General features: G+C 39.0%; 1 protein-coding gene across 1 annotated transcript in view; it reads right to left on the reverse strand.

Annotated features, from left to right (window-relative positions):
• The window catches only part of COL3A1 (collagen type III alpha 1 chain), a 50,821-nt gene that overhangs the window by 9,586 nt on the left and 13,538 nt on the right, over positions 1–27,697 (reverse strand). The window contains exons 2-38 of the mRNA XM_051788035.1: positions 23,172–23,377; positions 21,402–21,440; positions 20,717–20,833; positions 19,031–19,105; positions 15,778–15,843; positions 15,121–15,174; positions 14,869–14,922; positions 14,086–14,139; positions 13,888–13,941; positions 13,527–13,580; positions 12,988–13,032; positions 12,753–12,806; positions 11,765–11,809; positions 11,002–11,055; positions 10,407–10,505; positions 10,239–10,283; positions 10,018–10,116; positions 9,014–9,067; positions 8,768–8,875; positions 7,506–7,559; positions 7,275–7,373; positions 6,397–6,450; positions 5,960–6,058; positions 5,754–5,807; positions 5,548–5,601; positions 4,981–5,034; positions 4,579–4,632; positions 4,344–4,388; positions 4,155–4,253; positions 3,960–4,067; positions 3,410–3,463; positions 2,369–2,422; positions 2,211–2,264; positions 1,536–1,589; positions 1,203–1,310; positions 975–1,028; positions 427–480 (exon numbers count right to left, since the gene is read on the reverse strand). Of these exons, the coding sequence (XP_051643995.1) occupies positions 427–480; positions 975–1,028; positions 1,203–1,310; positions 1,536–1,589; positions 2,211–2,264; positions 2,369–2,422; positions 3,410–3,463; positions 3,960–4,067; positions 4,155–4,253; positions 4,344–4,388; positions 4,579–4,632; positions 4,981–5,034; positions 5,548–5,601; positions 5,754–5,807; positions 5,960–6,058; positions 6,397–6,450; positions 7,275–7,373; positions 7,506–7,559; positions 8,768–8,875; positions 9,014–9,067; positions 10,018–10,116; positions 10,239–10,283; positions 10,407–10,505; positions 11,002–11,055; positions 11,765–11,809; positions 12,753–12,806; positions 12,988–13,032; positions 13,527–13,580; positions 13,888–13,941; positions 14,086–14,139; positions 14,869–14,922; positions 15,121–15,174; positions 15,778–15,843; positions 19,031–19,105; positions 20,717–20,833; positions 21,402–21,440; positions 23,172–23,377 (2,582 nt within the window). The remainder of the gene's footprint in view (positions 1–426; positions 481–974; positions 1,029–1,202; positions 1,311–1,535; positions 1,590–2,210; positions 2,265–2,368; positions 2,423–3,409; positions 3,464–3,959; positions 4,068–4,154; positions 4,254–4,343; positions 4,389–4,578; positions 4,633–4,980; positions 5,035–5,547; positions 5,602–5,753; positions 5,808–5,959; positions 6,059–6,396; positions 6,451–7,274; positions 7,374–7,505; positions 7,560–8,767; positions 8,876–9,013; positions 9,068–10,017; positions 10,117–10,238; positions 10,284–10,406; positions 10,506–11,001; positions 11,056–11,764; positions 11,810–12,752; positions 12,807–12,987; positions 13,033–13,526; positions 13,581–13,887; positions 13,942–14,085; positions 14,140–14,868; positions 14,923–15,120; positions 15,175–15,777; positions 15,844–19,030; positions 19,106–20,716; positions 20,834–21,401; positions 21,441–23,171; positions 23,378–27,697) is intronic.

Genomic DNA, 27,697 nt, shown 5'->3' on the forward strand with positions numbered 1-27,697 from the left:
TTAAATCTTATGCCATTTTATTCTACAGGTACCTAGAAAAAAATCTCTGCAATTATCTACAAGACATAGCTTTGAAAGTGAATACCAGTTCAAAATGAGTATTGAGTATTTCTTGCATCATAAAAGAGCAAGAGAGAAGACAGGTTGTCTGCCACCAACAGAAATACTCAAGGACCTGATCCAGGAGAAGGACTTCACTAAGTCTGGCTTTGGAAAAAAAACCATACTAGAAGGTGTATCAAGACAGTAAGTTAAGTGAATGAATTGCTATTCCATATGATAAGGAGAGTAAACTCCTTATGCAGATTTGTTTCCCTAAGTCCAAACATCATATTCAGAAAGATTTTGCATAATATATTTTATTATATTAATATATGCATTAATATACTCCCAAAGTAAGAATAAAAGGGGCATAAGACTACTTACATTGCTACCAGGGGGACCAGGTAGACCACGAGCACCAGGGAAACCAGCAGCACCCTGTAAGAGATCAATACTTTTAGTTGTCATTTTCTGAAGACTGGAAAAAGATGAACAAATTGATTTTTATACACCAGCTGACTTTGAATTACAGCTAGCTGGTTTGCTTGTAAGTTCCCTGTTTTTACAATTTTGATGTGAATTTTTTTAATACTTTTTTTTTTTGAAGTTGAAGATCACATGTGCTCCTCAGAGGTGAATTAATGGGCTCTGGGAAGCTTGGAAAAGATGACAAGTAAATATAATAACTGTTGAGATACGCCATTTTAGAGCCTTGGGTCATTGTGCCAAAAGCTATTTTGTCACCTTACTTATATTAAAACCAATGTAATCCAGACCACTAAACACCTCCACTTTAGTTACTCCTTCTAGAACACCTTAATTATTCTTGATCAGCAGATGCTAAAGTCGTTGAAGGTTTTTTTTTCATTTACATCGTATTTGTTGTAATAGACAGAGACATTTAGCAGTGACTAAATCAAGGAGATACTCACAGGGCCTCCAGGAGATCCACGGTCTCCTTTTATTCCTTGGGGACCGGGCGGACCCTACATGGAAGGAAGCAGATAAAGCAAAATGATTTGATAAAGATGGAAATCACAGTGAGTGTCAAGAAGTTTCAGGCAGTTCAGCTGCTTGCACTTGGGGGGGCCTGGCTGCCTCGAGGCTGTGGGAGGGCTGAAGAAACCTCTCTGTTGCAATAAGGGACAGCAAAGACTTACTGGTGCACCGGGGCCGCCCTGTGGACCCGCAGTTCCAGGTGGTCCAGCCTCTCCTCTCAGACCAGGTGGGCCTCTCTCTCCTTTCCCACCAGGTTCCCCATTTTGACCCTGAAGAAAAATTATATTGCTTCATTACTACTCAAAAAAAAAAAAAAGCAGATGGTACCACTGTGATGAGAAACCTTATCCAGATACTCTTCTGAAGGGAATTTAAGCATTAAATTAAATGTGAATGCAGTTGAACTCTCTTGGTCTGCCAGTATAGAAAGTTAGGGACAAAGTCATGTTGCTCTGCATGTGACTGAGTAGAGAAAGAGTGGTAGATGTACTTACTGGAGCTCCAGGGAAGCCAGCAGGTCCAGGAAGACCTTGTTCTCCTCGCTCACCCTGTAGAAAACAACATGTCAGCAATGGAAGATGTTAAAAAGATAAGCTTTTCAAGATAACCTACAGGTTAGAGAACACTCCTATTGATGCTGCTGAAGTTTCTTTGTCTTATCAGCCTTTGAAGGAAAAAAAACCCTGTTCCAAAACTACAGTTGCTCCTGAATGCTAAGAACAGGAATTATTTGATAATATGATAATTATCTAAAGCCTGATAGAGTGATCTGAGTTACAACTGTATAAACCCTGAGAACAACCCATGGTGTTTCCCAGATCCAACTGAGATCCCAATGTGCTGTGTTATCAGTATAAAAAAAATAAATATTAAGGGTATTTTTGAAAGTTTACTTAACTGTTAGACAAAATGGACACCACTATTGCTCACACTCTTGCCCTGAGCTATCAGCACAGCCCTCCAACCCCTTAGCACTGTTAAAAGCACTGATTTTCTGAAGGCTTCTTTAGTACCTATAAAGCCCAGGAGTCAAGAGCATCTGAATGTGCTTAGCTTATTTACAGCTCAAGTCTCATGAGTTCCAGACAGGGCAGGTACAGCACTGATGTCTACACCAGGCTACAGGAGCCACGCTCACGTTATACTGGAAGGAAAGTACTGTCACTCACAGGACCTCCACGGGAACCCATCGGGCCTGGGGCACCTGCTGGGCCAGTCTCCCCCTGTAAGGAACAAGGATGGTTACTGGGTGTTTGTCTGCTCCCCGTGACACAGCTACTGCTGGGACTTCTTACTGCACCACGTGTCACTGCAGGAGATGCTTTACCTTATCTCCAGGTGGGCCGGCAGGACCAGGAGGACCGATGGGACCTACATTGCCCTAAACAACAAGAAAAGAGCATATTTTGTATCAAAATATGACAATGCTACCTGTGTTTTCATCAGTATCATTTATGTCTCAGTATAAACAGATTGCTAGAGATATTTAAATTGAAGAGAGTCTACAATGCCAGAGTGCTGTTGCAAACCATGTTTTGGAGTGACAGTCTAAGTTCACGCCATTTTGCAACTGAGAGATCTCCAATGGATTGATAATTTTTTTCTTTTCCCTGCCATCCAAACCTAATTCAAATCCACCTGAAGTTAACAGGCCTCTTTCAATGGTATACACTAAAAGTTACCTGTTGCCCTAACTTTTCATATAAATAACTGATCCACATTTCTTCAGTATATGTTCAATATCTCATGACTGGCTCCCTGAGTTTTTTCTTTCTTGACAATTTAATGTGTACCTTATGGTTTGAAATAAATTTTTTGTATTTCCTCCAACTCAGCCAAGCTGCACTGGTATATTTTTCATGCCTCATTATTTTGATGGATGCACTGCTTTCAGGTACTGATTTGACATATATGTATATATTTCAATTCTCTATTTTATGTGTATATGCTATATAGATGCAAAATATATCATATGCAGCAACCTGTAAAAGTATCCTGAGTGAGAACGTTTCCTATAGATGTCCTTTTGTGATTCATTATAAACCTGCATTCTCATCAGTCAGATAGATTTTCTCTACTTCTCTATGATTGCTTTCCCTCCAAAACATTGTCCCAATTAGCTGCGATCTTCTGCTTTCAAAAAATTCCGTTATATTTACCCAAGCAACGGTAATCACAAAAACTAGTATTAAGTCTGATTTAGTTTACAAAACTAGTTTGGCACTGCTGGCATGAAACACAATGGGATTACTACTTTACACCTCTTAGGCAGTACTTATTCATTGTAACTCTAAGTTTATTCATGTTCTAAGTGAAGACTGTGTGAAGCTAATGGATAAATTGTTAGATGTTAAAAAAGGTTACTCACTCTCTCTCCTCTTGCACCAGGAAGGCCGTCAGCACCTTTGCCCCCAGGTTCTCCCTAGGAGATGTGAGATGCAAAAAGCATAAGCCAAAAGCAAGCATAAGGGAAGGGAAAGGACCTCGTGCTGAGGGTCTCTCAATAACCACATTTCCTTATTGAGATCATACAAATCTAAAACTGGGGATGACATTCTGCCCAGTATTCAGCATCAGATACTACATACTTTGATGGAAAAGAACCCAAATTGATTCAAAATGAAGCCTATGCCAAATTGTTTGCCTGTGGTATGAATTATTCTCATAGTTTGTTAGCTGGTTTGATGTATCCATCCCCGAAGAGAACTAGCACAGCAAAATATCTAGCATATATTAAAGCAGGGGGAAAATCCCATATTTTTCAGCATATAGGACCCATATCGCATTGCTAACTCAACAGTACTGCTACACAATCTACACCTCTGAAATCAGGCCAAAAGTGAAGACATGAACAAACCCAGTGCTTTGTGGGAAGCTAACACTAAATTAGCATGAAATTGGCAGTGTGTCTGTGTTACCCTCTCCCCTTTTGGTCCAGGACTTCCAGAAGCTCCTCTTTCTCCTGGCATTCCCTGTAAGCCAGGCAGTCCTGTGCCTCCAGGGGGACCAGGTGGTCCGGGAGGACCCTAAGGAGTATGAAAAAATAATTAGAAAAACAAGATTAACCTGAATGAGATACATAATAGCAGGAAAACAAGAAAGTTGGTGGGTACCTTGGCACCTTCTGTACCAGCAGGACCTGGCCCACCTCTTGTTCCAGGAGGTCCTGGGGGACCCTGTGCACCACGTTCACCTGGGATACCATTTTCACCCTGTGACAAAGAAATGCATTATTCTTTGTTTTCAAGCTCATGCTGTGTTAATTCTTTCATGTAGTTCAGAAAAGTTGCTTTATTATTTACCTTAGGGCCTGGGAATCCCGGTCCTCCAACATCACCTTTTGGCCCCTGGTTACGAGAAAATAAGTGTAAGTTATCCATGCACTTGGTAAGTCTCCATTATGGTTGGCATCCTGTTTCTCCCCTCTATTATTCCTAAAATCAGACTTCTCTGCTCTGAATAGAGCTGAGAACTGACTGAATTTGGAAATGAAATATAGGAAAAACGTCTCATTAAATAAAAGGAATTACTACTTACTGGTTCTCCAGGCTTCCCGTTTTCTCCAGCTGGTCCTGGTCCACCAGGCAATCCCTATGTGAAGGAACAGCACTATCCATGTTACATAGATAAGTTATGCATTTTCCATCTTGTAATTTCTTTTTTTGACCCAAAGATGTGTACTCAAATCATCCCAATCCTTTACAAAGGCAGAGGTGCCAATTTGATAGCTGAGGGTTTTATGTTGCACAATCTAAATTAACCACCCAGCCTGCAATTGTGATATACGAAGTAATAACTTTTGTCAAGTGGATGATCTGTCTTACTTCAAAATATGATGACATGCACTGCAATGTAAATGTTAAGATGCCTTTATTATCTTTTTATTTCTGTGTGTTTTAATCTATTGAAAGGAATCAGAAAGCAATAAACACACAGCACCTGGAGACCGGGTGGGCCTGCTGGTCCTGGTTCTCCTCTGTCCCCAGAAGCACCCTAGAATCAAACAAATGAGAAAAAAAGCACCATGAATTTGTCTGACAACATTTCAACACCACCTCTAACCTATGCCTTCATTTCATGATCTGATGATAACTTTGCATAATCCCAAAGACTAATGGACCTTGGTGTTCTGGTATTTGCTCTTTCCGCTCCAACTGTTAGATGTGATTCCCCAGACACATTTTTACTTGGTAGTAGTTGATATACACATTAAAGGGAGACGTGCTTCAGTTTGAAAAGGTGATAGATCTCTGAGAGCTCTTAATTTGGCTTGTCATTTCAATCTGTGCCAGGTGTACCTGACTCAAGTTTATCCTACTGAAGTTTTGAGTATTAATTCATTAAAATAATGGCAAATAAGAGTTCTTCTATTTGTCTTCATAAAAGGAGATTTCTATATATCATTAAAAATATTTCCCTTCCCCTAAAGTCACAGTGTCAACCTGTAGATGCCAAACCCCCTTGGCAATAATTGATCGTCGTCTCATACAGGGTCACCACACTTACAGTAGGTCCTGGAGGACCTGGGAGGCCAACATCACCATTCTTCCCAGCAGGACCCTGTACAAAGACAAAATTAGGCCATGGTTAGGGGTTGATACCATTTTTATAAGACTCATCAAATTATTATTCATATTATGCTGTTATTAAATTGTCATATTATGTAATTATTAAATTATCATATTATTAAACAAAATGTTGACAAAACTTACAGGTGTTCCAGGTGGTCCACCAGGGCCTCTTTCTCCATTCTTACCCGGTGCACCCTTACAAAAGAGAGAGATCACATTTGAAATACTTGTTCTGGTCCGTAGACAACAACCTGAAGCCACAGCATGAGATAGCCCCAGTATGGAGCAATTTGTTTTAACATTTGACTGATCAAGTATCAGAACAGAAGTGGAGAAATCCCACTCACCTCATTGCCTTTAGGACCTGGGAAACCCATTACACCTGGTTGGCCACGTGGGCCTGGAGGGCCAGGGGGACCAGCACGTCCAGATTCACCCTGACTGCCCTGGGATAAGGAGAAAAGAAAGGAAGTCATGGCATCTCTCAGGTGAAATAAAGGAATAACCATCAAAGGGAGAGTGAGGGTGAGACACTGTGGTTCAAAACTTAAATATGTTTTGTATTTCAACTCATCTCCTGTATACTCCATATTTTAACAGTACTAAATGACAGGATTTACAGACCGTTATTACAATGATACAGATAAAGGGCTCTGGTAGTTAAAACAAACAAAAAAGGAGACAATTAATCTGACTGTGATAACAACCTGTCATGTAGATGCTGTGGGATGAGGGTAAGGTCAAGTAGGAGGACTAGCATAAAATATTTGCACAGTGTACATACGGGAGGACCAGGTTTCCCATCACTTCCAGGGCTTCCTGGAATTCCAGGCAAACCCTGCAATTGAAGAAAAAAAAGTGTTACACTTTAGTTTAAAATCCAGAGTATGTTTCAATACATAAATATATAGAAACTACTTGTTTGGTTTAATCCTCTTTAATAAAGATTAAAAGTCCTCCCATTTCTCCCATCCCATGAAGGGGAAAAATGGAGAAGGCTAAAATATTTTTTCATTACGGGTTTATTGCTTTTCCTGAGGGGCGCTGGATATAAACAAGACATGGCACGGTAATCAGCAAGCACAAAAAATGTATTCTTTCATTATTTGGGAAGAAATCTAATTTCAGATGGTAAAAAATCAAGGAATGAAACAATTCTGACCATGTACCTCTACCTAAAAGCAGCACAATTTATAACACTTTTTTATTAACTTATTTTTCTACATATTATTATTGCTGCATTTTAAATAATTCATTTTCACTTCCAACAAAACCTTGTTTGGCTCCCAGCAGCCTGCAGTTGGACTTTTGAACTTCAATATATTTGTTGTCAGCAGTTGTTAATTTTTGGCGTAGTTCATAGAATGCTGTTCCATTGTTCTATGAACACTTATATGTTTTTACATCCTGTGAGTATCACCTGTGAGGCCACCTCCAAAAATCTTTGAAAGCCTGACCAACAGCTTATTTGCTTTAATTGCAAACAAGCAACAAATGTAAGACTTGGCTATATTGAAATATGTAAACGGATATATAATTTAACTGTTTAAACATTAAGGTCTATTTAAATAATAATTTAAATATAAATGTATTTAAATGAAAACGCCTCAATCGTATCCTTAATAGAGGTTCTCTCTCTTTCTTGGAGATGTCCTGTCTTACTCTCATTCCTGGAAGACCTGGGCCTCCGTCTTGTCCGCGCTCTCCTGCAGGTCCACTGGGGCCAGGGGGACCTGGGCTCCCACGCTCCCCTGCGGGACCCTAAAAAAAGAGATGTGGGAAGTCACAGCAAGGAAACCAGCACCCTATTGAATCCGTAACTCTCCGTTCAAAATCACACGGATTCTCTGAAAGCTTGGAGGGTTTTTTTTTTTTTTAGGGGAAAATTTATACCTTTTCACCTGGAAGTCCATTGCTACCGGGCAAGCCGCGGAATCCAGGGGAGCCCTACCAAATAAAAGAACAGACTGTGGATCACAGGCAACGTGGCATAAGTAATGGGCAAATGGGTTTTTCTTCTAAACTATTTACCATTAGACACATTGTTATGAAAATCAATGAAAAGAAAAAGGTGGAAGTGGCATTTTAATGCAGTAAGGAGGATTACAGATTATTTTCTCTTTGGTTATAACCCTCCTGTTGAAATTATAATCCACCCATTATTATTTTAACTGGCTCTGCATCACTATTTATGAGTTTTCTAAAGCAATAAAAAAAATAAATATCATGTTCAGTATCGAACAATTATACATTATATCCTCTAATTCAATACTGAGAAGAGCTCTGGTTTATTGTTTTAATATTTGCACTCACTACTATCTTCATTGCTTACAAAAATTTTTAATTGTAAAATTTAATTTGTACCCCATTTATGTATTTAGTATGATTAATTTGTTCGCTGTGCATCTTTGGTTTTCTCATAGCTTCAAGGAAATATTGCAATCAATTATTAAGTTAAGAGTTATAAATAGATTAGCACAATTTTGCTGATGGTTCAGATGGGAACAGAAATCTAAAATCTGTAATGATGTTGTTATTTATTTTGTTAAATAAATAAATTCAGGAATTCCTTTGCGAGAGTGTCTTCAGAACACTATTGAATCTACTAGCTAAAAAGATTGTTTGCAGTAAAGATATTGTAACACAGAAGACATCCTGACAATATTGCTGCTACAGACATTTAAGATGTATTGACAATAGAGATGTTGACATAAAGACATATCTTGAAGGTGGAAGAATTTGCATTAATTTCACTTTCCAGAGCTGAAATTTTTGTAATTGTTTATTTTTGTTAACTGAGAAGTAATTTTGAAATTTGTTTTATTTATACCCCCTTGTAGTTCTCAGAGTTTATGGTGCTTTTCAGCACAAATCTTTTGATATAACTTCCAGATATATAAGATCACTGCTTCTTCAACATCGAAACCTGAAAGGCATTAATTTATTTCAGGCTGAGATAGATCCAAGTGCTGCAATTCAGAGGAGAAGCTGGATAACAATTCTGCCCAGTTTCATAACCCAGTTTTGCGTCTGGAATTTGCCCAGAAGAGACAAGGAGCCAAATTTTCTCCTGGAAGTATTTTGAACACCTGAATTTGCTGTTTCTGCCTTAACTCAGAAGGTACTTCATGTGCAGGTGACCTGCAGCACCTTACCCTTTCTCCAGGGGTGCCGGGTACACCGTTCTGCCCGGGCTCACCGTTTGCCCCTCTTTGTCCTGCCTCACCGGGTGGTCCAGGAGCTCCTGGGGTGCCATTCTCACCCTGGCAACGACAAAACCCAAGCTCACCAGTGAAGGCAGAAGTCTCCAAAAAACCCCAAAAGGGTTTTTTTGTACGGGGAGTGATTCAGAGTTCAGACTTCCTTGAAGAAGTCTCTGAACGCATTTTAAAATTGCTTACACGCTCGCCTTTTGGGCCTGGATCTCCTTTTGCACCATCCTTACCAGGGTCTCCCTAAACAAGAGAAAATCCTGTTAAAAGATGGGTAGCAACAGGGTAAAATACTAAGAAGTAAACGTGATATCTTTCAAATTATTGACTCATATTTATTATTTATCAATCTGCACAGAAATTAGCATTCACTGGCTGAACCTGGGTGTGGAAGACACAGGGCTCCTTAAAAATCCAGTGAAGAAAGAAGTGATACAATATTAAACACCACTGAGTAAAATTTTGTGTCTGTTTCTGAGCTGTTCCAGACATCGAGTCTTTTGCTCAAAGTCCTTGAGTATTTTCTCTGACAAAGAACTGTGTGTGGTGTAAGGCTGTCAGAAAAGAGTCTCCTGGGTTAAATGGCAGTATAAGAGTAGATACAACTCACTAGATGTAGTGGACTGTGGACTCAGCCCGTGGGAATTTAAACAGGTGAAATTAGGATTTTAAAACAACAGATTTAATCCAAGGTAGACATTTGTAGTGAGTTTCTGAACTGATAGATAATTTAGGAAAAGAAATAAGTATTACTATCCTCTTTATGTGTTTTTTGTATATAGCAATACCTAAATGTGTGAAAGATAAATATATTGTATATTTATAAAAAGTATTGCCTATTTTCATTATAAAATAATTTATTAGACCATCTCGAGTGAATAGAAGTTTAATCATAGAATCATAGAATCACGGAATCAGATGGGTTGGAAGGGACCTCTGAGATCATCAAGTCCAACCCTTGATCCAACCCCACTGTGGTTCCCAGACCACGGCACTGATGCCACATCCAGTCTTATCTTAAAAACCTCCAGGGATGGAGAATCCAGCACTTCCCTGGGCAGCCCATTCCAATACCTGATTACCCTTTCTGTAAAGAATTTCTTCCTAATGTTTGGGTTTGGTTTTTAATGGTATCAGAGATACTTCCACCATATTTGCTTGTACCACCAGTGTAATGAATATTACTTACTCACCGGACTGCCTTTTGCTCCAGGGTTTCCACTTGTACCTGGTGGACCAGGAAGACCACGGCCTCCTGGCAGACCAGGAGCACCAGGAATACCAGAAGGTCCCTACAGAGAGTGAACAGCAAACCGGGATGAAGATATCATGGCAATATTGGACTCTATCCAGTCCAAATGGTGACCCTCACCAACACATTGCAGCAAAAGGCAGTGATATGAGCAGTACCCACCATTTCACCCTTGCCTCCGGGGCTTCCAGCCCTTCCAGGAGGGCCCTGAAAAAAGAAATGTATTAATAAGCGATGCTGCTCCCCTAGGACTGAGCCAAAGGACATGCAGGGCTTTGTGAAGAGCAGGTGACAACAACCCCTCTCAGGTCCCATGTGATATTTATGTACCTGAGGCCCAGGTGGCCCAGCATTACCCTGAGGACCAGGTTCTCCTCTCTCTCCAGGACTACCACTAGAACCAGCAGGACCAGGAGGACCAGCTTCACCCTATGGAAAAAAAAGCAAAATGAGAAAATGAATGCATTTTAACCTTGTCTCCTGGACAATCTGTATTGGCTTTATGGTGTCTTCCTCTAACTGTGGCATCTCTGACCTGGGAAGAAGATTGCCAGAGTCACCTCCTGAGTGCAAGAGACAAATTAGACAGTGCCCCCAGTGCTGAGGCACATGGTACCCAGGTGCTCCAGCCAGTAAATGCTGCAGTTCCTGAAGTTGTGGGAAGTTCCCTTCAGTCCCTGTCTTAACACAGCACGGAACACAGGGCCTACTGCTTAAAGGTGTTTTGGAGTGAGCATTCATGAAGATGATGGGCATAGGGTTTGTTTCATGCTACATGTGAAAGAACATCAGTTCTAGGCTTGCAAACAGTGTAATAGCACTCATAAAATAATAGGGCTCATAAAATAATTATGTACAGTGACATAAGGTGTATAATTGTAGAAAGGACCAAATCCCATGTAATTATGCATCTTTAGCTGAATACCTTAAAACCTGGAGAGCCTGGAAATCCTGCAGTTCCAGGGGGGCCTGGGGGACCCTTAAAAGTGAAAGAAATACTATTAATGCAAAAGGTAAAAGCCATATGGAATTAATCTTAAGTTAAAAAAGAAATATCTGATTATGGGATTTTCCTCTGAGTAAGGAAACACCTGGCAAAATAGAAAATACAAATCATTCTGTAAAAGATGAAGTTTGGCTAGTCCTAAAGTATCACACCTACACCTTGGTTACTCTGACATGTACATGTTCAGCTAAATTTCTGTGTTTTAGATTTAAAAACCATGAAATCTATCATTGCAGAGATTAAGTTATAAAAATGTTCAAAATCTGTTCTAATTATAAAAAGGTGTAGGAAGGGGAAAAAAGCTGATATAGCTGTCACATTTATAAGTGGACATGCTCAGGTTTCTAGGGAGATGATGAAGAAAAAATTTTTTCCCACCTCGGACAGCTAATATAAATGTATTTGATAAGACTATTCACAACTGCATAGAAGAAAGCAATTCTATCTATCTGTATGTTCTCTGAGAATAATCTGGTTTGGGATTTTTGCATTTTCCTGATTTGCAGTGTTAAAACTCTCCTATTGCACTCTAAGTGCTTCAAGGATCTTAACCAACACAGTTATGAAATATAATTAAATAAAATGGTCATTCTTAAACCAGTGCACTGCAGAACACCGGCTAGAAGTAACTAGGATAAAGCAACACAAATACTTAAAGTCAAACATCCGTGAGTTGTCTTACAGGTGGGCCTGCTGCTCCTGGAGATCCGTCTTTGCCATGGGCACCCTACAGAAAGAAGAGAGGTGTTGAGTACAGAGCACAGAACCCCACATGCTTTTATGTCCCTGACTCAGAGACCATGTTCTTGTGTCTGTACATTCCCAGCTAGTTGATCAAGACCTGAGGATTCTTCAGCTGAGAAATCGCAAAATAATAATCAAATAAATACTTTGTGAAGGAATGTCCAACGCTTCATATGACTTGTACTGTAATGATGAGACAGTAAGATGCAAAAATATATTCTTTCTGCATTTCTTGAGGAAATGCTGGCATCATCTCTGTGAATAAATAAGATTGCAATACATGTGTATTTCAAAGTAACAGTCCTAAGTCACATAAAAGACTAAAATTTCACCCCAGAAACCTAATAAACCGTGGTATGATTTAAATCCTGTTGCCTGTCTTCCAGACATATTAGACCAGGTCCTCTACTCAGGTTATGTAGTGTTTGTACAAACAAGTTGCTGGTTATTATATGTTAACTATGCTTTGTTGATTGTGTTGAATGCTATGAATTCCTTCAGAGCAAGTGATGTACTCCTTAATCCCAATCAAAGAGGAATTTTGTCTTTTTCCCACAGGTTACTTCTGAGATTGCATTTTTTCCTCTCTCTGCCTTCTCCTGCTGCCCTTTGCTTCCACTCCTCCTCCCTTTTGCTCTTGGCTGAACCTGAGCATATGCTGAAATATAGAACTCTCCCTCAACGTGTAATCAATTAATTTAAAAAAAGGAAACACAAAATAAGATGATGAACAGGTTGTGACTTAGAATCGTTACATTTTTAGTTGGGGACCAGAAAGCTTTCCTGTATGAATTTACAGATGCCATATAGTTTTTTAGTCCTTTGCATTACAACTGTTTCAAGGAAAGCTATGAAGTAGGGAATTCTCGACATATTGAATCCAAATATGCTGCCTCTGAGTGAGAACAACAGCTGCAATTACTCACAGGGCCACCAGGATTCCCAGGTCTTCCTCTTTCACCAGCTGGACCTCTTGGTCCCTAGAAAACATACGAAAACAAGTCAGTTAAATGGCTTCCAAATTAATGTGGCTGAGCAAAGAGACATTGCTCTTATTTGCATATCTCGCTATTGTTCAATGCATGTGGTGGGGTAATTAAAGTTAAGAGAATGATGAGTAACTCGGGTAACACGGAAACACTACAGGATGCACATACTTACTGGCTGGCCTGGTGCTCCATTTACTCCAGGAAGACCAGTTTCACCCTGTTATGGAAAGAAAACACCAATGACAGAATGAACTTTGGTGAGAACACTTTTTGGTTTATTCCAGAGGAAGAGACACAAAACAAGACACGCCAATCCGTTGCCCCTTTCTGCATCAAGCTGAGTGTCCTCAGCAGGAACTGAGGTCTGAAAGGTCTGAGAAGTCTAAACAAGTGCCAAACTGAAATATTAAACACGAAAAAAAAATCAGGAAGACTCAGTCCTTTAAGTACTATGCAACAAAGTTAGATGATCCAGCCATGTCCTTCACTTCGTAATCTCATGTTTATTATGACTAGACAACTGGGACATGATGTGGTTCAGGAAGTCTAACTCATTTGGAATGATTCTTATTCTTTTCATAGAGAAATTAAATGGGTTTCTTTAATGTTAACTGGATTTTTATAACTGTTTGAGAGGCAAAGCACAGCTGTACAATGAATGATGGAGGTCATTAATCTACCTACTACAAAGATTACCCTCTAGTTTTTTACCTTTGGACCAGGAGCACCACTGTCACCTTTGGCACCATCTTTTCCATCAAAACCCTGTGGGAAAGTAAAACCATATCTGTGAATAGTATTCCTGCTGCATTCTGTAAAACTTGGTTCCTCTTGGCAAAATATTAAGCCCCCAAAAGAGGCATATTTTGGATAATGAATGTTATCAGCTGTTGGAACACTTTTTGGGATGAAGCTCTACAATTGAGATAACTAGACAAAATTTAAGTATTTGTTACAGAAGATCAGATCACATTGTTAAGAAATTTGCCTTTAATTCTAGGATTCAATCTCTTTGAACTGATGACTGAAAGAGCACAACCATGCAACGCCATAATTCAAGTGGTTTACTTACTCGTTGACCTTTCATCCCAGGCATCCCAGGCATCCCAGGGATTCCCTTGTGACCCTAAACACATAAATACAGAAGTGTAATAAATCATGTATTTACTGTATTAAGGGCACAAACCAATGTTCACTGTGAGTCATGTTCACTTGGGAAAAAAAACCCCTTTTGATTAGAAAACTGTTGTTAGCGGGGGCTTTTCCGTACCGGTAATCCAGGGAATCCACGGTCTCCATTTCTTCCTGGTCTTCCTGGTTCTCCCTATTGAAAGAAAGTAAATTTTTTCTTTTTTTTGGTGCTTACTGTTGTTTTAGTTACTGGCAAAGCAGCAGTTCTAGAAGATCAAGGTGAGTCAGAATAAGCAGGTGAAGCTTCTACCAAAGACAGTGGGAAAAATCATAGCAGGGTGACAGTTCACTGTTTTCTGAAAAACAAGTGCCGGGATTTAAAAACTCAATTTTAAACAAGATTTCAGTTAATATATAAGTTATTCCAAGACAAACTTTAGAAGAAATGATCCCAGAAAACTTATTTTTCCTGTGAAGCACTCAAAGTGGACAAAATATTTATCTTTTTGTCTTTTCTGGTACTATGCCTATTCAGGGTTGCCAGGTGTGATATAAAACGTGTTGTTAATGGTTAGAACTCTCAAAGGAAGATTTAAGGGGAGCAGGAAACTACCACTATTGTCTGATTTTTTTTATAACTGCTAATTTATTTTGCACCAGATCAAAGTGTTTTTTATGCTCATGTTTTCTCTCTTTTTTTTTTAATTATATCAATCAAATTGCCTATTAAAACCAAAACATTTTTTAATGGATAGTTAGACTTAATGTAAGGCAAATCCAGTGTCTTACAGTCATGTTGTCAAATGCAGAAATAATGAGATGTTAAAAATTCTGAAATGCAATGTGCTTTGCTGTCTTACCATTTAATTAACATTTTTTCCTTCCCATTTATTAATAAATGGGTGAATAATAGTGAACTTACATCTTTCCCAGGTGGACCAACTGGGCCTATCATTCCAACGGGGCCTGGAGGACCCTGTAAAAGAATAAAAAATATTAAGTCTTTTTCAAAGTAAAAATGCATTAGTCATCATAAAGTACTTGTATATTTGAAATGCATTGTAGTAAACAGACAGGATGAACTGTAAAATTTCAATCCACTCCAGTGATGACACTGTTTCATGCTTGTAAGATCACGCCTTTAGCATGTAAGTGATACAAAATGTATACGTACAGGAGGGCCAGGTTGTCCTGGTTCTCCAGGGGAACCTTGGTATCCAGCAGAGCCCTATAAGGCAGCAAAAAACCCAGTTAAGATGTGAGCAATTACATGCATCATTTCGTGGTGCTGTTACACTTTATAATCACATAATGGTAAGGAGAATTGTAGTCAGAATGGTCAACAAATGACCAAAGGTCAATTTAGCAGAACCAAGCAGAACCTGCCTCCGTGAAATCAGAAACAAAACTGCTCCTCTAACAGGAGATGGATGTCAAAAAACCAGACCCGTTGTGTGTTCGCTGAATGTGTATCAGGGTTCCCACCCTCCTTTACCTCCTGTTCAGCTTTTTGTATGGGTAAACATTTGGGGTTGTTAACAGGGTGACAGGCAGTGGCACATCTTAAAACTGCCTTGGCCGAGACCCCACAGACTTGCAGAGAGCTCAGGGGTACACATGGACTTAAGCAAGCACAGTGTATTGCCCTCAGCTCTTGAGTCTTGGTGAGGCATAGAAGGTACAATCAATAGAGGATGACATTTATCCATAAAATTCTTCAGCATAATATCTAGATTTACTGGTTGAAAAGATACTTAATATTTATGACAGAGAAAAGGAGAGGCTCATATAAATGATATAAGGTGATTATGAAAAGATTAATTTTACTTACAGGGGGACCTGCATGACCAGGTGGGCCAGGGGGGCCACTGGGGCCAGGGGGTCCTGGAAAGCCACTCTATAGTGTAGATTAAAAGATAGTAGTTATATTAATGTATATAACTGTAAAGCTTAATGCAGTTGCAATAGTCATCAATACCTGTGAAATAAATTTTTACATGTTAGAACAGAGAAAAATTCACAGTGACCTTTGCCAGTCAAAAAGTGCAGTAGAAAAGAGGCAGCATGATGTATACACATTGCTAAAGAAATACACTGTCTTGTAGCTACAGTCCCTTCAGAAAAGGCTTCACTGGGTTTCTCCTTGCAAGCTTAGCTGACATACTCCACAAGCTATTCTCATAGTTGCAATTCTTGTTTTTTGAGTCACTATGCCCCTCCTTGAGACACCTAGAAGGATGCTCACAGCTCAGTTTGTCAGCTGCCTGAAGGGCAACGGTAGATAACTGGAACTCCTAATTCGTTGAACAGAATAAATGAGTGTCAGCTTCTCTGCCATGTAACTGAGCTTTACTAGCCTAACACTACAGATTTCTCAGGACTTGAGGGTATACTGAATTAAGGCCATATTTTTGTTACTGCTAGTAAGGCAAGCATTTCCACCAGTGAAATCTTTTCTGAACTTTAACAGTACTAAGCCATAAGAAAGAAAGTTAGTCTGGACTAACTAAACCCTCAGTATTTCTACTTCCTCTAACAACAACCACAAAAGCATTTGATGCTGCAAAACATAAAACATTTGAAAGCACAGTGGTCTACTGCTGCTGTATTGGGTTCTTCAAAAAAAGCTTTTGTCAAATTAAACTCTTCATTTGTTTCATAAAGCCTAAAGAGTTACATATGTGAATTATATGAGAATCACTGTGTGCTGCAGTACTGGCAATATATCCCATAGTTTAATTATCCATTCATGGGATATTGTCATATTGTGTCAGAATAGGTCACTTGTTACAGGTGTTACATGAACCTAATTTTCATAATACAGGATCAACAGTGTTGCTATACTATCCTGGCATATGTAGTATAGTATACTACTATACTACAAACATGCTATGTTAATATTAGTCCACAGATTGTCTTTTGTCCCAAAAAAAAGTAAGTAATTGTAATATTTACTATTTTTTAGGACAAGAAATATACAACAAGTGGCAGAGCAGTCAGGGTCAGGGAAAATGGGGTGCCCTTCAATGTATAAATATAATAAGCAGTCCCTCGTTGTTAATTGTTACAATTCATTTGGTATAAGTAACTAGGGACTCAAGATGAATTAGAGCCATCAACTTATCAATAGCAACCAATCCATTGGGCTCATGGCTACAAACAAACAAGATATTATTTTTTTCAAGCAACACACTGAGGAGATAAACTAATAGTTAGGGATGACACGTGTCTGCTGACAGCAAATCCAGGCAGTGAACAAATGACCATATGGAGGATGTGCACTGGTGGAAAGAGACACAGACAGCATGAGGAGGTTATATGAGAAAGTCATGAGAAACTGTGATGTAAAGCACAAAATCCACCTGCAAGCAGTGGAAAGCCATGGGAAGACAGCAATGGAGAGATGTGTGATAAAGGAAGTACCAGGCATGGTAACCACCCATGGACTATATTTATGCTATATTTTTTTCATAAATCTTTCAAATTATTTCAGTTTGGATACTTATTCAAACTAAGTATTTAAGTTGAAAATTGATAAATTTATAAAATACTAAAGGATTTATCCTATGTAATGATAATTATAAACATTATTTATTCCTAATGATCTTAGTCACGTCTGCCTGTAGCTGCTGTTACTTTGCCAGTCACATATGCCATGATGTAAAGCAAAAGACCATATGACCTGAAAGCATACAGACAATCCTGAAGACATTCTAGGGTGCCCAATAAAGTAGTTTGATGGAGTTTTTTTTTAGTCAAGTCCAGGGATCGGAGCACAAGAAATCACTGATCACTTCCAGGAAAAATGCCAATATAGAGAGGAGTAGCCTTAGTTGTTAACTGAGTGTCTTGGTTACCCTGCCTGCTTCAGCACATCCTCTATTAAGACAATAGGTAGTAAAATGCAGATGATTATGGTAAGCTGTGGGCAAAACTGTGAGGAGCTGAATATGAATGAATGAATAGATAAATACAAAACCAGATGGTTGAAGAAGACCAATGCATGGGTAATCACATCAGCAAATGGAGGAAGCAGAAATAAAGAGATTAAAATAAAGGTGAGAAAATAATGAACTATATTTCAGGAAAACCAGCTGTCATGATTAGTAAACTTTACTTCTCAAGATGAACCCTGAGAAATAACACATTTGCTTGGAAGTGCCTTGATATGTTACAACATGTGATACCCAAACCTTGTTATGCAGAATTGGACAGAAAATAATGATTATGCTTAATGAAACAGCAGCCAATGTCAAACAATAACAATTCACAACATCCTCTATATAGCAGATTGCCTGAATCAGGAACACTTCATAGTGAATATCTCTAAAGTCCAGTGCCTAAAAGGAAAATCATAAGGTGCAACATTCAGATTTATTTTATATGGGAAGTATAGCTCAGGCACAACTCTTTCAGGCAATCCATGATTTTTGTCACTCAAAAAACCTGTGAAAAGCTTGTGCAGATACAGCATCCTTAGTACACAATCTGAATAGCTGTGGGTAAAAAAATGGCTATTGCAAAAAGAAAAAGTGAAAAGATTTTGACTTCTGGGATGAAAAAAAAGGTTTATAAGAGGGTTTATTCACTTTTTATCTGGCAAATTTGAATTGTGGAAAAGCAAGCAAGTATGGAGTATCATGCTGAGTAAAGACAGAATGCTGCTGAATGTGTAAAGGAAGATGGAGGGCAGTGGAAAAGGTAGAAAGGTTGTGGAAGGAAGGGAAGCAATTAGTGGAAGAATATGAAGCAGATAAATGAGGAAGGTATGCAAGGGAGAAAGGATAAATGTTTGAATAGTATAATAAAGTGAACCACAGACAGAGATTAGGAAAAAGAAGGTAAGAAATTGAAGAAAGAAAGTGAACAGGCAAAAAATCCAGATGATCTATAGCTACTTTCTAGAGTAATATTGCCGACCAACTACTGCCTTACATCACATTCAACTTGCAGACAATAAAGAAATGAGAACTTACATTATTAAATTAAAATCAGGATACATACACATCCAAGGCACAATCTACAAGCAGAAATTTTATTCTTTTAAAAAAAGAAAGGACAGAAAAAAGGCTATAGCATCTTACAATGGCCTGTGGGTACATGGGTACACCTGGACCACCAGCCTTCACATCATAGGAGTCATACTGTGGAGAAAAACTCTGTAAAAGAAATAGAGAAGAACAGAAAGGAAAAAAAAAAAGAAAAAAAAGAAGAAAAATTGTGATTGCTACAAATAGAGTAAGTCTTATCTTACATTGGCATGGCAAATTTATGGAAATAACTCATTTGTATCTACTGAGTAATACTTGTTTGACATACAGCTGCCATATATTTACATCATCCAAAACAGAAGTACAGCCAATGTCCTCCTTCTGAAGTCATGGTAAAGTTAGCTCCCTAGGCTGGGTGTATCCATTTTTCATCTTGACAGCTGGGCCTCAGCTGAACCAAAAAATTACCATTCTCTCTCCTTTTATTCTTGTTTTATTCCTTTTAAGCTTCTTCTCCCAGTCTCTTTTCTTTTGGACTTAGATGTCACTCAAGGAAGTTGATGAAATATTTTCTGTTGCACTAAAGAATGCAAATGTTTATTATTATTTTCCTGATTTCTTTTACCTGTGACTAATGAATGACTAATGAATGACTCATTTCATGTTAGCAGACTTAGTTAAATGATATGGCATTAATGCAGTAATGGCACACAGGTGGCTGAGCATGAAGGGTTGAATATATGCAGTGTTCTGCCTGATATCCCAAACCAGTGTGGACCCAGCTCCTCCACTGGCCAGGTACAAGACTCCTGTGCTACTGATATCAACTCTCTTGTCAGGATTCAACAGCACATCTTTGGGTGACTAATTCAGCCTTTTATCCTCTCCTGTGTCACCATCTGCCCACCCAAAGCCAGTAGCTCTCTTCCTGTATTACTGTGGTGTCCATTGAGACTGGTTAACTGATCCATGGGGACCTCTCCCAAAAGCTCTGTCCTGCAGGGGCAATCCCTTTCAGAATTAAATAAAAACATCTTTCCTCAGTTTCTGGCTTACCTGGGAGTGAAAGTGTACATGCAAGTTATAATCAGTGGCCTGTATTCAAAAGTAGCAATTGTTTCAACGTGCAGTTTTTAACATCCTGTAAATCCAGGCCCAGCCAATTGCATGGAAGACAATTCCATCTCTTAAAGCACTACAGAACAAATCCAACTGCACAGAAACTTTAGTTACAATGTAGTTCTCTTGCTGAGCCTCACCAGCTCTAATAAAGTTCTTTGGTAATCAGAAATGAATTCAAGATTCAGTGAGCCAGAAGTAAAGAGGGAGCATGACAAATGGGACTTGCATGGCACTTCCTTGCAAGCAGAGGACCTGTGTTTCAGTGTAGTCTCATGGGAATGTTTCTTTATTAAACATGCATTTCATAAAATACAGGAAAGTATGAGAGTTCCCTAACCATTGAGTGGACATACTGCCTCCTACACGCTTTTTCTAGTTGGACTCTTTCTGAGTTACACAAGTGCTTCAACAGATCTGGCTCCAAAAGGTAAAAAAATAAGATAAGGCAGAGATTTAATTGCCCTTCGGGGAAATTTTATAGACAACCCCCCCAAAAAACAACAACAAAACTCCATCTACCACTCAGCTCTGTGTTTCAAAGGCATAAATGAGAGATGAAAGCAAAGCACCTGTGAAGGTGCAAGGGACAGGTGCCTGCAGTATTGCTCTGCATGTTTATGGACAACAATGTAGAAGCTGAACACAACAATGACTTACACCTCCACTTATGCTGGGACATGACTGGCAGATCCCAGGAGCCCCGGGAGCTCCAGGACTCCCTGGCTGTCCTGGTGGGCCAGGGGGACCATTTCTGCCTGGAATCCCAGGAGAACCCTGCAAAGACACAAACAGATACAGGTGTTGTCACCTGCCTTCAACTGCAGGGGCATCGCAGGACAAATCTTTCCATTTGTAACAGAGCCTGTGTGACTGTGGTGGGGAAGCTCTGTTAGACACAAGATCACAACCAAACATTCAGGGAAGACATAGCACACCAATTGCACACATGGAAACAATTCTTAGTTGCTGGAGCCTTATTGCAATTGGTATTTGATCAAACATGTTAGAAATATTAAGCAGCTCAATTCCTGAATCTAAAATTGATACTGCTAGTGTAGTCATAGATTTTTTTATTTTGCTGCTGGGAAGAAGTATAACAAAACATAACAAATGTGACATCATTTGGATCAATCTCTCTGTGTTCTTCCAGTTTAAATTTTTGAGAGTTTTGTTGAACTTAAAGGGATACTTCAAAATAACTATGTAGTACAGTCCTTCTGACAGTGCAGACACCAATAAAAGCTGGATATCTTAGTGGATTGGATAGGATATATAACACTAGAGGAACTTGGTCTGGTTTTCTTCGTTTCCTTTCAGAGGGAAAAAAAAAAGATGTACTCACAGGGTCTCCTTTGGGGCCTCGGGTAATTACTCCAGGAGTCTAGAAAAGAAAAAAAGTAATTAAATAAGATAATAAAAATAAAACAAAAAAAATTACACACATAAACAAGAGCAAAGCACATTTAAACATTTGAATATAGTTTTAGGACATGAATTCCATTTATTCTTTTACGGGACATTTAAAAGCTATGGGGTCTGTGGTCAGTCTGTCTGCATTTTTTTTTGGCTCATCCATAGAATTACACCTCCCCTTCAGCCAAAAAACCATGGCCCTAATAAAGTCAATGGAGCTGTGCTGTTGAGTGCAATGGAGACACAATCCACTGTGGAACTCTGTAAGGGACATTTTTCTTGTATCCTTCTCAGTCCAGCATGTTAAGTGTGAGTGTGTAGCTAATTTTGAGTGCTCAGATCTACGGTTCCAATTTACTTATTTTTCAATGAGTAATTCAGTTACATGTTGCAGTCTGGATTTTCAATTTACATACTCAGCTGCTGGTGGTAGCAAAGAATATTCAGCTGAAATTATTTTGGATTTTTCAAGGTGGCATTTTTCTCTCTGCACCATGCGAGGTCAACAGGACAGCTTTCAGTGGGCTCATATATCAAAGAGTGAGGCTGGGAGAAGCATTCCACATGTCCTTCATTATCAGGAACCCCAGAACTGATAAAATGAATCTCCAGATGCAATGAGAGAGGGAGCTGTGCTTAAATCTCCAGTGTGCTTGTATGTACCACTCATTTACACCTCTCAAACTGTTCACTGAGGCAGCTCAGGTAATCCTGGAAGGAATAGAGTTGAACTAGTGTGGTGCAAATAACACGAGGTGACATCTCATGTTCAGGCAGGTATACTCTAGAGCTGCAGAAATGCATCCTCTCTCTCTTCCATATACACATCTTTTTCACTCTCTTATCCTCTAGACAGGAATCTGCAATGTGTCTGTGGCAACCTCTGTGCTCTAACAGAATCTCATGGGTCTTAAACACGGTTGAAATGTTCAGATAACCTTAGAGCTCAGCACAGCTGGCTCACTCCCTGAAGTGGTCAGGCAGGGGACTTGGCTTGTACCAACATTCTTGATTTTCCTGAGGTTAAGTTGCTGCAACTGGCTTATATAATGTTGGTGCCTATAAACAAGATGATGATGAGTTAGGGATGTGCAGTTTGAACCACCTTTCCTTTCCAGGGCATTAAGTCAGCAGTAAGTCTGTAAAAGGACATTTACTCTGTGCTGGTGTAGAATTGAGTTGATAAGAAACGCAGACTCTCAGTATGGTGTGGAAATTCTCCAGTTTTCTTTGACTCTGTGCTGGCATTAGTTTCACGGACATAGACTGAGCATGTGGTCAGCAAATAAGGTGTTTACATTATTCCTATGCTTCTCCATAAAATGAAAAATGTAATGGCTAATTGCTGCCCTCTGTTCCTTTCTACTCTTCTTCTGTGCCTATTGTCTGTGTAAAACTGAGTTGAAAGACTTAATGCTTTCAGCTGCATGGCCCGAAGGTCTAACAAGTGTTTTATGAGAGCTGGTACCAATTCTCTGATAAAACATAGAAATATTTTTGAATTAAGCAAAAAAGGTAAAACTCTGTAAGGTCAAGCTGGTTTTTAAATTTGATTAGCCAAAATTTGCCCATCCATTTTGCCTAAAGCCAGAAAGTGGCATTAAAAAGTGTTTAAGAACATCTAAACCAAAATGAACTGAGGTTGACATGGATCAAGAAGGCAGCACCACCAAAGAAGCAACATTGAGAATAAACTCACTCTTGGAGATGGTGTTGTTGTGGGTGGACAAACTGGACAGCACTCTCCAAAAGGAATCTCTGGGTTGGGACAGTCCAGCTCTTGGTCATCACAGACAATGTCATCACAGAGAACAGACCCTGAGTCACACACACAGATTTGGCAAGGCTCTGGTTTCCAAACATCCCTGTCAGCGTAAGCCTGCCCAAGATGGGTACATCCTGTGACTGGAAAGAAAGACAAAAGAGTGTTTAATGTTATTTCAAATGTTTTTTTTTTTTTTTCAAATCAAAGATGAATAACATGAAAACTGTAGGACAGTTTGTTTTGTTTACTGCTGTCATACAGTTTATGCACGTGAGGTAAAAGGCTGAATACTCCCCTTCAGACACTGGAAAGGATCTGTTAAATTAACTGCAGAGTCTGCTCTGAATATAAAAACAGACATCAATGGAAACCTCCTGGAGCTGATCCAAAGCCCAATTAAATCTCTGATAATCTTCAGTCTGGAGTAATTTTAGTGTCAGACTGAGTTACTGTCTAATTAGCAATTGAATTCTCTGCTGCAGCTAAAATGTAAACGTGCCAAACCTCTCAAACAAGTGTATGTTGGTCCCCATGTGTCAGTGTGAGCACTTACACATGGAAGAAGCCATCTGGCCAGCTTGTCACTGCATCCTGCATTATCAGCTAACACCAAGGGTTTTCAAAGTGTTTCTTGAAAGTAAATGTATGTGACAGATCTAAAAGAATGTTCACATTGATTGCCCAAATGGTTTGCAATTGTTGTGTCATCTGGCCTGCTCAAATGTTACAAGTGTCTGTATTTTCAGAAAAAATATTGTTCGTCTGTAATACTCATGGCTTTGTGAATTCCTTTCAACAGCTGTTTTACTAATCAACCTTGTAGTATATTATGAATTTGAAGAGATTGACAAAAACCAACTTCAAACATTAAATTTGGGCTTTGTATTTTCTTAGAAAAAAATCATAAACTAGAAAGCTGAGTCATTTAAGAAACCAATATGAAAATAACACTACAAAGTTTTATGAGCTCATTTTTAGTTTTATAGAAGTTATTACAAGTCTCAGATTACACATATAAATATCAGTGAATGTCTTGAATAATGTTGTAATATTTTTTCCATAACTAATTCAAAATAATTGTTTACAAATGCAAAACTTTGGAGGAAGAGCTATGTGTGAACCTACATCATTCTTAAAGCTTTAATATCAGAATAATTTACCTACAACACACCACCCTTCAAAAAGAAAACCAAACTGCCAAAAGATGTAATTCAAAGCCCTGACATTAAAATTACCACTGGCTCCAGGCAGAAATTTCTGAATGCCATCAAATTGTTGTAATAGTCATTATTATGTAGTATAAGACTGCATCCAAATTTATAGTGCAGTCCCTCCCTATGGATTATTCAGTCCCTTCTATCCCTCACCTCCCTGTCCCCTGTCCTCTGTCCCCTGCATCTTTGATCCCATTTTTTCTCTCCTCCACTGCTGCATTAGCACACTGGTCTCTTTTTTCTCTTTACATTCTTTGTTTTCCTTTCTCTCTGTGTTTGTGGGTACCTGTTCCCACACCTATCCCCAGGCTCTTTGGCAACACACATACTTAGATGTGTTTCCCTTCTTCTCATGCTCCCTCTGAGCTTCATGCTTCCTATAACATGTGACTTCCCTTTTCATCTTCCATGAATCCTCTTTTATTTTGTACCTGAAGAGTTCACCTATTTTATTGCCATGTACTCAGCTGAGATGGGTTTTCCTCTCCTCCCTTCCCAGTGTCTCACTCAGCTGTTTCCTCGTCCATATTAACCTGACCTTTTCCTCCATTTCACCTGTGAAATTCATCCCCTCCTTGTATGAGCTCTGGAGGGGTGACTGGGAATATCATGACTGACTGAGAGGAGAGCTGGAGTGGGGACCTTGGAGCAGGGCACTGCATGGGACAGGAGGGTTTTTTTCCAATTTCAACCCTCCTACAGGCTGTCTGTGCACAACTGTTATTTTCACACTTCAATTATACTTTGAGCAAACCAGAAAATGTTGGCTGTCAGAGGGCTGACACTACTTATGGTTAAGACTTGATTTTGAACATTATCTTTATTAGGACAATAACAAGATGCATCAAGCTTCAAAAACCCTTTTCAGATGTTTTCTTTGCCTGATATCAGGCTGGGAGCCAGTATTTTACCTTCCTTTGACAACAGAGAAAATCCTAAAATCGAAAATATTCCAATGGCATATGAGAATTCACCCCCCTCAAACATTCTCTATCACTTAGAAATTTACTTTTTCCTTTTCCATCTCTTTTGGGTCTCGCAAGAAACTTCAGATTCTGCACAAGAGAGATGGAAAAGAACTGCTCATTTTGAGGACAACCTCTTCCTCCCCCACACAACAGAGGGTCATGGCATCAGAGGATCCTGCTTCAAAGGACACTGCCTAATAATGACTACCTTTGAAGAGGATATAGACATCCTTCCTTAGTCTGCCAAGTTAATTTCTGAAAAAGTTGCTTGGTTTCCCAGTTCTCGCACCACATAACCATGTCCATGGATCCCTGGTTAATAAGCTTATTCTCTGCTTAGTTAAGTGCTGACTGCAAGAAACATTTCCCTCCTTTTCACAAACCAGGATTTCACTGTGGGTACTTAGGAAAAAAAAAAAAATAAGTTGCCCACAAGACTAATGGCAAATGTTTCCTGACAAACAAGAAGGCTGAAATGTTTTTTACAAATGAAAAAAACCCTCATATGCTGTGGGAGGCAGAAAGCCACCAAAGTTACCAGGGAGGTTAGAGCTTGTTATCCATCTCAAAGGAGCTGGTTGGATACACCCTAGAGAGCACGGATGGGCGGAGATCCATGTCAGAGTGACTCAGCTGCCACTCCACTTAAGCACTTCCCAGGTCCACAGGTTAAAAGATTCTTTTCATTTATAAATGTAACAAGGAAGGGGAGAAATTATTTTTCTTTAGGGCAAGTTTAGATATAATTGTTAAGTAAAGATACCATGATACAGATCTAAAAGAACTTAATATTATTACTGCTTGCACTTGTAATGGACATTTATGTGAATTGCATACATGTATAAAAAGATGCATAGTGTACACATTTTTCCATACCCCAAAGATGTGTTCAATTAATTGTAATATTCAGATTTTCAGCTCTCAGTATCATTTCCTTAGCCTTTCAAAACAACATTTTTTTTAAACTCTGTGTTTAAGACCGCAAAGTCCTTATTCATTAGGAAATTCATATCCAAGGATTTGCACTTTCATATGTCCATTGTTTTCTTACTCCTTACATCATTTTCATTGATTTGTTCTGTTGTTTTGTTATTTTCAGAGATGTGATCCTTCTGCCCTACTATGAAGAGGACAGCTTGGATGGGCAGCAGAAAAAGGCCACTTTTCCCATATTTTTACACTATTAGCTAGAAAAGATTCTGTTTTCGGAACACCAGCAGAGGTTTTTCTCAGTGACCAGCTTTTCCCACTGAGAGCACCCACCTTTCCATATTTTAGTAAACAATATAAATGAAAATAATGGAAATTCAAAATGTGTCAAAACAATTGCCACAATTTTACAGTAACAAGCAAATAAAGCAGATTTCTCCGCATTTTTACAAGATTGCCATTCAGTTATTCTACAGTAGATGGCATCGTTTAACAGAGAGAAGACCAAAAAATCGAAGACATATGGATATAATGACATTCATATTTGCTTCTAACTTTCTGGGCATTGTTAAACGCATTAAGAAATAAGCTAGGAGAGCTGCAATGAAAATCGCTGTGGCCTTTGGCAGAATGAAAGCATTAAAAAAGGTTTCCAAAGGAAACTTACATCTGGGAAGACTTAGTCTGTTAAAGACACCCCCTCTGTGCTCAGATGTAGATCTGTGTGTCAGCATGTTATGACATAATGCATTTTGCATTGCTCATAAAGATTAACCATTAGCTCCAAAATCCTTTGGAAAGCTGATTTGTGCTAAAGCACTGGCGAGTAACATATAGGAATAATGAGGTTATAAAAAAGCTGACTTGTCTGCTTCTAAACTTGTGTTATAACAGTCACATACTTGCCAGCTTTTCTTATTGATTCTTAAATGTACACATCAGCCTAAGATTTAAAAAATAGTAGAACTCGACAGTATTTGCCTATAGCAATGCAAAGTCCTATTCTTCTTCCCAAAGCCCTAAATAGGGTGGCTACACAGCCACCTCTGTGGCACTTACTGCAATGGTTTGTTGGAAGTTCTGTCAATCTCTAGTGCACAGTAAAAAAGTTAAATATTTGAAAGCCTGAATAATTTCACGTTTATGCTGTTTATTGAGCATTCATGTTGTTAAAGATTTTGCTGTGAGTAGCATTTCCCTGGGCCAGCCCAAATAGTGAATAAAAGAAAAAGAGGCAACACAATCTTTGTCATATGCTGATTTTGAATTTTTTCCCATTTCAAGCAGACTAGCAGCTGTACAGAAGCAGACCAATAGTGGGAACTGAAAGGAAAATCATCATTTGGTT

This window comes from Manacus candei, unplaced genomic scaffold (assembly GCF_025592945.1).
Source record: "Manacus candei isolate 608988 ecotype Guabito, Panama unplaced genomic scaffold, ASM2559294v1 h1tg000023l, whole genome shotgun sequence".
NCBI classification, from domain to species: Eukaryota; Metazoa; Chordata; class Aves; order Passeriformes; family Pipridae; genus Manacus; species Manacus candei.